The 12038-nt window shown below is 32.7% G+C and overlaps 2 protein-coding genes across 2 annotated transcripts in view; both read right to left on the bottom strand.

Moving 5' to 3' along the window:
- The window catches only part of HELRODRAFT_176995 (hypothetical protein), a gene marked incomplete at both ends in the record, with an annotated part of 4560 nt that extends 2228 nt beyond the window's left edge, over positions 1–2332 (bottom strand). Inside the window, 4 exons of the mRNA XM_009025212.1 lie at positions 625–692; positions 787–876; positions 1121–1413; positions 1598–2332. Of these exons, the coding sequence (XP_009023460.1) occupies positions 625–692; positions 787–876; positions 1121–1413; positions 1598–2332 (1186 nt within the window). The remainder of the gene's footprint in view (positions 1–624; positions 693–786; positions 877–1120; positions 1414–1597) is intronic.
- Positions 2333–6934: 4602 nt separating this feature from the next.
- HELRODRAFT_84604 (hypothetical protein) lies at positions 6935–7804 on the bottom strand (the record flags this gene model as incomplete). The annotated part of the gene is made up of 2 exons (XM_009025093.1): positions 6935–7285; positions 7631–7804. Coding segments are annotated over 2 exons (525 nt in total), but the record flags the coding sequence as incomplete, so codon positions are not given.
- Positions 7805–12038: the final 4234 nt, after the last annotated feature.

Here is a 12038-nt window from a genome sequence, read left to right as displayed (position 1 = left end):
AACACCAGGATAGTCATCATCATCATCGTCGTCATCATCTTCTTCCTCATCATCATCGTCATCATCATCGTTAGATTTGCGTATCTTCTCTTTGGAGTACGTGCCGTTGATATGGTCAACTACAATATCACTATCATCATCATCATCACTGATGTCATCATCATCATCGCTGCTGGTATCATAATCATGATCAACATTACAATCATCATCATCATCATCATCATTAATGGCTGTGACGTCAATCTTGTGGTTTCTATTTTTATTATTATTATTATCGTCATCATCATCATCATCATGGACGTCGCAATCTTCACCATCATCATTTTTGTTGAGGATATTTTCAGTTGATGATGATGATGATTGTTCTTTATCGTCATCGTCATCATCGTCATCATCATCATGGCTGGTTTTTTGGACCTGCATTGAATAGAAGGATGTTTTGCACAGTCAGTGTACGGTACACTTTGACAACATCAACATCGTTCTCTTTCATCATTTTGGCTTCATAATCATCGTCATCATCGTCGTTGTTATCATCATTATTATTAATGTTATTATTATTATTATTAATTATAATAATTATGATAATAATAATAATAATAATAATAATAATAATTAGTTGACGTCTTACGTAGTCTTCCAAGCACCATCTGTTGTCGTTTCTCTCCGAGTCAGAAAAGTAAGCCGAATCTCTGAACCAATGAATGAATGAATAAATGATTGATTGATTAAATGAATAAACAAATAAATGAATTAATGAATTAATGAATGAATGAAAGAACACACCTGACTGCATCCCCATCATTAACTTCCCACTTCTGAACTGGAGCGAATTCTTGAACTTTGTCGTCAAAGTTCTTCAAACTTTTTGTAATCCTAAAACGCGAAGGAATGAATGTATGGATTGATAAATGAGTGCATGAATGGATGAACAACGAACGAACAAACAAATGAGATAATTAATAAATGAGTTAATGAACGAACGAACGAACGAATGAATGTATGGGTAAATAAAGGAATGAATAAATGCATGAATTATTATTATTATTATTATTATTATTATTATTATTATTATTATTATTATTATTATTATTATTATTATTATTATTGTGGCCATGACCTTTCGTCGAAGGTGTTGACGAGGTCTTCGAGTGACCTTGAGAGGGTCTCACAGAAATTATCGAGACCGAGATTGTAGTTTTGCCCGAAAAGATCCTCAACGTTATTATTATTGTTGTTGTTGTTGTTGTTGCTGTTAGTGTTGTTGTTAGTGTTGTTGTTAGTGTTGTTGTTGTTGTTAGTGTTGTTGTTGTTGTTAGTGTTGTTGTTGTTGTCGTTGTTGTTGTAATCGAAGTTTTTGTAGTCGTCATCGTCTAAATTTGTTGTCAGATGTTCAGTAAGACAGGATTTGTACTAGGAATGTGTGAGTGAATAAGTTAATGACTAAATGAGTGAATTAATGAAGGCATAAATGAGTGAATGAGTGAATCTGTAAATGAGTGAATGAGTGATTGAATGATAAAAATGGCGGCAGTGATGTTGATGGGGATGATGAAAATGATACTGATGATCATTTTTATTAATATTGTACACTTACGGTTGTTTGAGCATAATTATGATTGTTGTTGTTGATGTTGTTGTTGTTATTGTTGTCAGCAATATATTTAGAAAGCAAGTTGTAGGCGGTATTAGTTTGACTGCTTTCATTGCTGTTATCAGAGCTGAATAGCAATCTTATTGTATTCTCCAAACTCATGATGTCATTATCGTTCACCAAAGATTCAAGAAGCGCTGTTTTATCTATGTTGTTGTTGTTGTTGTTGTCATTGTTAATGTTGTTGCTGTTGTTGTTGTTGATGTTGTTGTTGTTAAATTTGTTTTCTTGGATCATCATCAGGGTCCTGACAGCGGCTGAATTCAGTATATTATATCTATTATACTGGTAGACATTGTTGTTGTTTTTGTTGTTGTTGATGTTGTTGTTGTTCTTAATGTTATTGATGTTGTTGTTGTAGTTATTTTTAATGTTATCGCAAATGCTTGAGAATCTGCTTACGTTGTTGATGTTGTTGTTGGTGATGGTGTTATTGTTGTTGTTGATTATGGCGTCATAGTTAGCAGTTGTGGTAAAATGGTTAAGGTTTTTTTTAATGTCATTTTTGTCATTTTGGCTGATGTTGTTGGTGCTAATGTTATTATTAACATTATTAATGTTGTTATTGTTGTTGTTGTTGCTGCTGCTGCTATAATTAGCATCATCATCGTCCAGAGAGTTCCATTCTTCGCAGTCGAACTGAGCTAGTGGGGCCTCAAACAACATCTCGTCCGCCATCTTCACTAATTTTCAAAATCCGGAAGAGTTTATTTTCAAGAAGTGTATGTCAGATCTTTGCGTACACTTTAATATGTTAACAAAATTGAGAGCCAGATGATTGAAATGTGATTAAATTTTTAATTGAATCAACACTTATTCGGATGATTGGATAATTAATTAATTGGATTATTAATGAAGTGAATAATTTAATTAAAAATTAATTATTAAATAGGTTAATTAAAGCGAATTTGTTCTTTTATTGGTAGAAATTTTCTGCTTATTAACATTCAACATGTCTCTTGGATAAATGCTGCTGTTGGGGAGTCTTCTTGTATATGTATGTATGTATGCATGTATGTATGTATGTATGTATGTATGTATGTATGTATGTATGTATGTATGTATGTATGTATGTATGTATGTATGTATGTATGTATGTATGTATGTACGTACGTACGTACGTACGTACGTACGTATGTATGTATGTATGTATGCATGTATGTATGTTTGTATGTTTGTATGTATGTTTGTATGTATGTATGTATGTATGTTTGTATGTATGTATGTATGCATGTATGCATGTATGTATGTTTGTATGTTTATATGTATGTATGTTTGTATGTACGTATGTATGTATGTATGTATGTATGTATGTATGTATGTATGTATGTATGTATGTATGTATGTATGCATGTATGCATGTATGTATGTTTGTATGTTTGTATGTAGGTATGTTTGTATGTTTGTATGTATGTATGTTTGTATGTATGTCACCGCGCGTTCCTCATCAAGCAGCAAGGCTCCCTAGCAAGGACGACGTTGTTGTTATTGTTGGTGAGAATGTTGTTGGCGATGATGATCATAATGATGATGACGACGACGATGATGGCGATAATGATGATGGTGATAATGATGATGGTGATAATGATGATGGTGATAATGATAATAATGACGACGATGACGATGATGATTCAAGTCCAAATTTTATTAATCACCTTCATTTCATTATTGATCTCACTTCATTATGCCTACAGTTAATCATGGACGAGTCATTACTATAATTTGTTGGTTCAATTTTTGATTTTATGTATGCATGTATGTTTGTTTGTTTGTTTGTATGTATGTTTGCATGTTTGTATGTATGTATGTATGTTTGTATGTATGTATGTATGTATGTATGTATGTATGTATTTACAAGCGCACATTCATGATTCTATCAGCCAATAGCAGCATTAGAAGCTGAAGCAATTGCAGAGACAGCAGCAGCAGCAGTGCCATACATTCATACATACCATACATACATACATACATACATACATACATACATACATACATACATACATACATACATACATACATACATACATACATACATACATACATACATACATACATACATACATACATACATACATACATACATACATACATACATACATACATACATACATACATACATACATACATACATACATACATACATACATACATACATACATACATACATACATACATACATACATACATACATACATACATACATACAAACACACATACAAACATACATTTGCTATAAAAAAGGGTTTTTGATAACTTTTTATTACAATCAATGTTATTGTTATTAATATCAATAATATTAATAATGCTAGTGAACAATACAAAAAATATTGAATGTAAGATCGAAATTGAAATATTTACAGAGAATATGAATCATTTAATCATTTGAATTCATTTTTTCATTCATCCATGCATGCATTCATTACATCATTCATTCATTCATTTATTCATCCATTCATCCATCCAGTCATCCATTCATTCATTCATTCAACCAGTTACCCAAACTTGAAAGAACATTTTTAGATAACACCATTATAAACATTATTATAACTATACTTGTTACCATATATGTAAATATCATTACATATATGAAAGTATCATACCATAAATATATGTATCATACCATATGTGTATGTATCATACCACATTTGTATGTATCATACCATATATGTTTGTATCATACCATATATGTATGTATCGATTGAGCAAGCACCTTATTACAATGCGTGATATGTATGTTAAAGTATTATTATAAATAAATTATTAAAAAGTATATATATATATGTATATATATATATATTCACGTAAAATAGTTAACATATTAATAAAGTCATTGTTGTAGTTATTATCGTTTAATTATTACTGTATTATTATCTCTACATCATCTGTGGTTATAAGATCAAATCATATATACATATATATATATATGTGTGTGTGTGTGTGTTTTTTTGTGTGTGTATATATATATATAATGTGAAAGTATAAAATATAAAAATCTTATATAAAAAAAGTGATCAGCGAAAGAAATCTTCATCAAAAATTTGTTGGCCAGACATGACATGCTGCATAGGCAATGTTTGAAATGAACTTGTGAGAAAGTTTGAGAAATAAAATAACGAAAGATAGAAAAGAAGTTCACCATTATTCTACTTTTCCACCATCATCATTTTCGTCATCGTCATCTTCATCCTCACCATCAACAACGTCATCATCTTCATCATCATTACCACCAACATCATCATCATCATCTTCATCCTCACCATCACTATCATCATTATCCTCACCACCAACATTATCATTTTCATCATCACCACCAACATCATCATCATCATCATCTACAACCTCACCACCAACAACATCTTCATCATCACCACCAACATCATCATCAACAACATCATCATCAACAACATCATCACCACCAACAACATCATCATCTTCATCCTCACCATCACTATCATCATCATCTTCACCATCACCATCGCCTAACTATAGACAATCACCTCGCAAATGATAGCAGCAAATAGTTTCCTGGACCTACTAGGAACTCCTGACGCTTCAATATAAACGAACCGCCCCGCCATCTGCTTATTACAACGAAGGTGCAATTTTGACTGGAAGACTGCATCATTGATTCGCGATACGGAGCCGCAGAGATTCTCCGCAGTGGCGAAGAGATGCTCCGGGCGGGAGTTCCGCGCGTGCCTTCTGAAATTTTGCTGCGGGTTGTCCTGCTGGTGACCAGCGGACTTTTTCGTCCCGACGTTGTCGATGTAGATGGTCAGTCTGTCCAGGTTTTTCACGTACTCTTTGTAGGCGTTTCTGTATTCTGGCGGGGGAGTTGTTATTATTATTTTTATTTATTATTATTTATTATTGTTATTATTCTTATTATTCTTATTTATTATTGATATTATTATTATTATTATTATTATTATTATTGTTTATTATTTTTATTATTATTTTTTATTATTTTTATTATTATTTTTTATTATTGTTATTATTATTAATTATTATTGTTATTATTAATATTATTATTATCGCTATTCATCTTTATCATCTTCAGATAGAACAAGGCACCTCTCGAAGTTGCACTGTCGTCCTCTGAAACATTGTAAGCCTTCATTTCATTGCTATCGTGTTTACTACTGCTGCTGCTGCTACTACTACTGCTACTACCACTATTGCCACTAACGCTACTACCGCTACTACTGCTGCCTCCAAATGGCGATTTCATGTCGGTCTTCTGTTGAGTGTATATGAACAAGCCTGCAGTAGTTGGCGAGTGAATTTATTAAAAATAATTTTGGGAAGAATTTGGAAATAGTTTTGTAATAATATAACAATAATAATAATAATTATAATAGTAATAATAATTAATAATAATAATAATGCTTCATTTATATAGCGCAATCTTCAATTAAAATCCATTTCGACCTGTGATATCTCTCTTCTTTCCAAGATCTACCATCCAAGTCGGTTTATCAACGTTGAAATTGTCCAGTACAGTGCAAGTGATTCTACGTGTGTATGTATGTGTGTGTGTGTATATGTATGTATTTGTGTGTGTGTGTATGTGTGTGTGTATGTATGTATGTATGTATATTGTATATGTATTTATGCATGCTTGTGAGGCCATTATACCCGTACATGCAAGCAAAAAAGCCTACAAAACTCATATAAACCATTTCAAATACATACAAACTATCACAAACACACAAACAAACAAACATACTCACATACAAACAAACATACAAACAAACAAACTTGTTGTGTTATGTTATGTAGACTTCTATGTTTATATAACTGCGATAGCCTCGTTGAAAACATTTAATTGGCGCTATATAAGTTTCCTATTGATACAAACATACATACATACAAACAAAAATACAAATATACAAACAAACAAACATACAAATATACAAACAAACGTGCAAACATACAAACCCATTTCCGCCATCACCATCAACTGCTCTCCTGGCCTGACCTACACTCCACCTCTCATGGGCGTGTCTCTTATTGTATTGCTGCTGCTGCTGATGATGATGTTGTTGTTGGTGGGGGTGTTGGGAGTGGGGGTACTGTTGGGCTTGGTAGTTGTGCTGGGGGCTCCTGTTGTTCACCCAACTTTCCTTGCGGAATGACAGATTCTCAACTGAGTTTGAGGAATACGTATGTACATTTTTTGATGTTTTATATTTTTTATCGAAACTTTATCACATAAATATTTTCAGTCATCAAATCAAATTTCATCTTACCATTCACCAATGCATGGCAAACAAGCAACTATTCATTAATATTCAAACCACGCCCACCACACACATCTCCATTAATATTCAAACCACGCCCACCACACACATCTCCATTAATATTCAAACCACGCCCACCACACACATCTCCATTAATATTCAAACCAAGCCCACTTTTATAAATAGCCAACCAACCACAAGGCGTGTTATTAGCAATCCTGACAAACTCAGGTCCGCACTGGTCGTTAAAGGGGCAGCCCAATAGGCCAGCCCTCATCGCAATTTGCACGTTCCATTGGGTAGGGTGAATGCGGACAAAACGGGCTACAAATGGAGATTTGAAGTATTGGGTTCGGGGCGTGTCTTTATCCTGGTTTCCCTCAAATTCCTGTGTTTGATTGGTTGGTTGGTTGGTTGGGTGATTGATTGATTGATTCGTTGATTCATTCATTTATTGGTTGATTGGCAAACTTATGTTTGATTGATACGCTGATTCAGTCAATTAATTTTTAATGAAAATTAATTAATATCTGTTAGTCAGTAGTATCGTAATGATAACTATCCGGTCAATTCAAGATTCTATGCATCAAAGGTCAAAGGTTAAAGATCAATTACACTCTTCCAAAGTTCAGAAGATTCAACATCACGCCACAGACGAGAGGTTGAGTACTGCATGAATCTATTGAAAAAGCTTAACTAGCTGTTCAACTTGACTAGACAAATTTAAGAAAACCTTAATTTCAGAGTTGATGCCCTCTATGTAGTAGTACCATAGGGCCGAATCATTGCTGTACGACACGTGGTACCTGGTCACCCAATGGTTCTTGAGGGTGTCGCCCTTGCCCAGGGTGACCAATCCGCTAATCAGGGTGGGAGGTCCAATGTCAAATTGCAACCATTGGTCGTCTAGGTGGTGGTTGATTGACAAGTCGGTTGGTTAGTAGAGTGATAAGTGGTTGGTTAGTCGGTTGAGTGATTGGTTGGTTGGTTGAATGCTGTTTTTTTCAAGAGTGTTTCATCATACAAACAATCAAACATTCAAATAAGCAACCCCATTACCAGTCATTTAACCATCCAATAACTCAGCCATTCCAATCAATCAACCATCCTATCAATCAGCCATCCAATCAATCAGCCATCCAATCAATCAGCCATCCAATCAATCAGCCATCCAATCACTCAACCATCCAATCAATCAACTTTCCAATCAATCAGCCACCCAATCAATCAGCCATCCAATCAATCAACCATCCAATCAATCAACTTTCCAATCAATCAGCCACCCAATCAATCAGCCATCCAATCAATCAACCATCCAATCAATCAATCTCTACTACCAAACTAGTCCCGACAACAACAGCAACAACAACAACAACAGCCCCGACTAACTGTTATGTTTCTTGGGACACCAGCTTTTCTTCGACAGTACATGACCATCTTCCGGATGACACGTGCTCTGCTGTTTGTTTATCTTCGACGACGATGACGTCATTCTGACGTAAGGAGGGATGGCCACGTGACTGTTGCAAACTTGGGTTTGTTTGTTTGTTGTTGGTGGTGTTTTGAGTTTTGTATTGATACAACGGTTTTATTCATACAAACAGCCACACACCCACATACACAAATCATACAAAAACAACATGCACGTCAACATACAAAAAAAACAAACAGACAAATACATACATACATACATACATACATACATACATACATACATACATACATACATACATACATACATACATACATACATACATACATACATACACACATACACACCTTGACAACCCATAATCTCGACACGCATACATGGCAGATTATTCCAGGAGACTATGTGAAACTTTACGTATCTGGCTAGAACAGCCGTATCCAAATACGAATGCTTCACTCTGTTGCTATCTATGTTGCCGTCAAACACCTATAATAATAATAATTATTATAATAATTATTATTATTATAAATATTATTATAATAATTATTTTAATTATTATAATACCTGCGGGTTTTTATAACAATTTTAATATAACTTTGTTTAAAATATTATGGTCGAAATCTTTTAATCAAAAACTGATAAACGCCGTAATTCGCTCGTCATATAGCATATATATTGTGACAGGAACACTACTTAGCCGATTTTAAATATATTTTTTTACTCTCAAGCACTTGTTGATCAAAGAGCATGGGATGGTCCTACATTATATTTTATATCTTAATTAATTACACTCTGATATATAATTAATGATTCTCGATTGATTTCATTTGGATTTTATTTTTTCGGTAAATAAAAGAATGTTTCCATTATTATCATAATTATTATTATTATTATCATAATTATTATTATCATAATTATAATTATTATTATCATAATTATAATTATTATTATTATAGTGTTGTTTTTGTCCTTTTTGTACAAATCAATGGTTCTTTAATCAATTGTTCACTTAAAGATATACACTCATACATGCACACACACACACACACACATACACACACACACATACACATACACAATAGATACAATACACACATACATACAATACCTCAACTCTATTAATAAAGTATCGTAATTAATTATTACTGTCTACAACAGCATTAAAATGAAGTTCAAAGTTGTTTACCAAATGAATTAATGTAAGAAAGAAATGTGTGCTTGTGTGTATACGTGTGCGTATTGATGTCTGTGTGTTTGTGTATATGTGTGTGTTTGTGTGTGTCTCTGTATATGTATGTGTAATTGTACTTATGTCTACAAAATTGCATGAATCTAAGTATACATGTACATTGTGTATGCAAGTGCGTCTGTGAGAGTATAAGTAAGAGTATGGAGAAAGTGAGAGAGAGAGAGAAAGAAAGAGAGAGAGAGAGAGAGAAGGATTAAAAAACAGAGAATTGAAGAAAGAAAGGAAGATAGAGAAAGAGAAAAAGAAAGAAAGAGAGAGAGGGAGAGAAAGTGAGAAAAAAGTTAAAAGTTGAAAAAGTTCACGAAAGTATAAATTGACCGAGCAGTTGTTTTGTTAATTTTCATTGTTTTGGCAGTTGGCTAGTATAAATCATCCAATAAACGCTTCTGCCGCTACTACTGTTACTTCAACTACTACTACCACTGCCACTATCAGAAATAGCATTTCTGTCGCTACAAAGGCGGCTGTTACTACTTCAAGAGGTATCGCTGCTACTACAATTATTAACTAACTAACTTCTACTATTAATTTAGTTGTATTTGTTGCTGCTACTACTACTACCGCTGCTACTACTACTACTATTACTACTACTACTAGTCAGAATTTTATTATTGTTGCAACTCATTAACACAGATATTTCAAATGGAGACATTAATTATTATTATGATATAATAATTATATATATATATATATATATATATAATAAAATAATATATATAACAATAATAATAATAATAACAATAATTCTTATTCACAGCTTCATCCTACCGATTGGTATCATCTCAAATAAGTAATGAGCGTAATTTAGTTTGAATATAATACCAATAAAATAATAATAATAAATGACTATTATTATTATTAACATTGAATTTATATATATATATAGCTTATTGCATAATAATTAACTATAATTATAACCTTGTAATATATAATGGCGGTATGTGCGGGTTTGCATGTGTGCGTGCCTGCTTGTAAGTTTGAATGAATGAATGAATGAACGAATGAATGAATGAACGAATGAACGAACGAACAAACGAATGAATGAACAGGTGGACAAACAGATGAACAGCAGAATTAAGAAAGAAATGAATTAATATTTGCACAGTTGAATGTTTCTAATGAACGAAAGAGTAGTTAAACGAATGAATAAATGAAGGAACAAAAAAATGAATGAATGAGTGAGTGAAGGAATTAGTGAATGAACGATAAAAAGGATTAATTAAGCGTCTGATTGGTTGCTTGATTGTAATGCAATTAGGATGAACTGATAGACAGATGGGTTCATTGAAGGATAGCTTGAGTTTATAAACGAGCAAATATGGTAACTAAATAAATAAGTGTAGCGATTAGCGATATAATGAATGAATGAATGAATGAATGAATGAACGAACGCACGAACGAATGAACGAATGAACGAACGAACGAATGAATGAACGAATGAATGAAAATTTTATAAAAAACACAATTATCTACTACTACTTTTACTTAATACTTCGATATTGGTAGTGATATTACTAACATCACTGAAGATAAGGCAATAAGGGTGATACTGTTATCACTGCTACTACTGCCGCGGCTGCTATCGCTACTACTTCAGCCACCTCAGCCGCTACTACTACGATTATTTTTGCTACTAACAAATGAAACTAATAGCAATAAACATAATTATTATTATTGTTGTTGTTGTTGTTGTTAGTGCTGTTGTTGTTGTTATTGTTGTTGTTGTTACTGTTGTTGTTGTTGTTGTTATTCTTACTATGTCAACAATGGCCGTACAGTCAGTTCGGCGTCGGAATACGTTCACATCAATGCAAATTTCATCAATAAGAATAACAACAATAATAACATCAACAACAACAATAGTAATAATAATAACATTAATAATAATAATAATAATAATAATAATAATAATAATAATAATAATAATAATAATAGCGGTTTTGATAATAGTAGTAGTAATAATAATAGTGTATCATAAATTAAAAGCCGGTTTGTAAGAAAATAAAAACTTGATTCGACTTAAAATTTAATTTATGTCTAAAACGGTACGTTTATAGAGAACTTAAAGTCAGACAGACAGACAGACAGACAGAGTGAAGAAAAGATAGAGATGACGAAAAAAAGAGAGTGAGAGAGAGAAAGAGAGAGAGAGAGAGAGACAGAGAGAGAGACAGAGAGAGAGAGAGAAAGAGAGAGATTCATAGTAAGACAAAAATGTAATTTTTATATAGTATTAATAACATCTTAAACGATAGATACACCGATTGAAAAAAATTAATAAGAAGAAGAAAGAGATAAAAAAAGACAGATGGAAAAAGGAGAGAGAGAGACAAAAAAGTGATGAAGAAAGAAAGAAAGAAAGAGAGAGAGAGAGAGAGAAGGAGGGAGGGAGGGAGGGAGGGAGGGAGAGTCAGCTAATTGAGATGAACTGGTTATGAATAAAAATATAGCCATACATAT

The sequence above is a fragment of the Helobdella robusta genome (assembly GCF_000326865.2).
Source record: "Helobdella robusta unplaced genomic scaffold HELROscaffold_40, whole genome shotgun sequence".
In the NCBI taxonomy this organism is placed as follows: Eukaryota; Metazoa; Annelida; class Clitellata; order Rhynchobdellida; family Glossiphoniidae; genus Helobdella; species Helobdella robusta.
The sequence above is the reverse complement of the archived record's forward strand: the minus strand, read 5'-3'. Positions and strand labels throughout refer to the sequence as shown.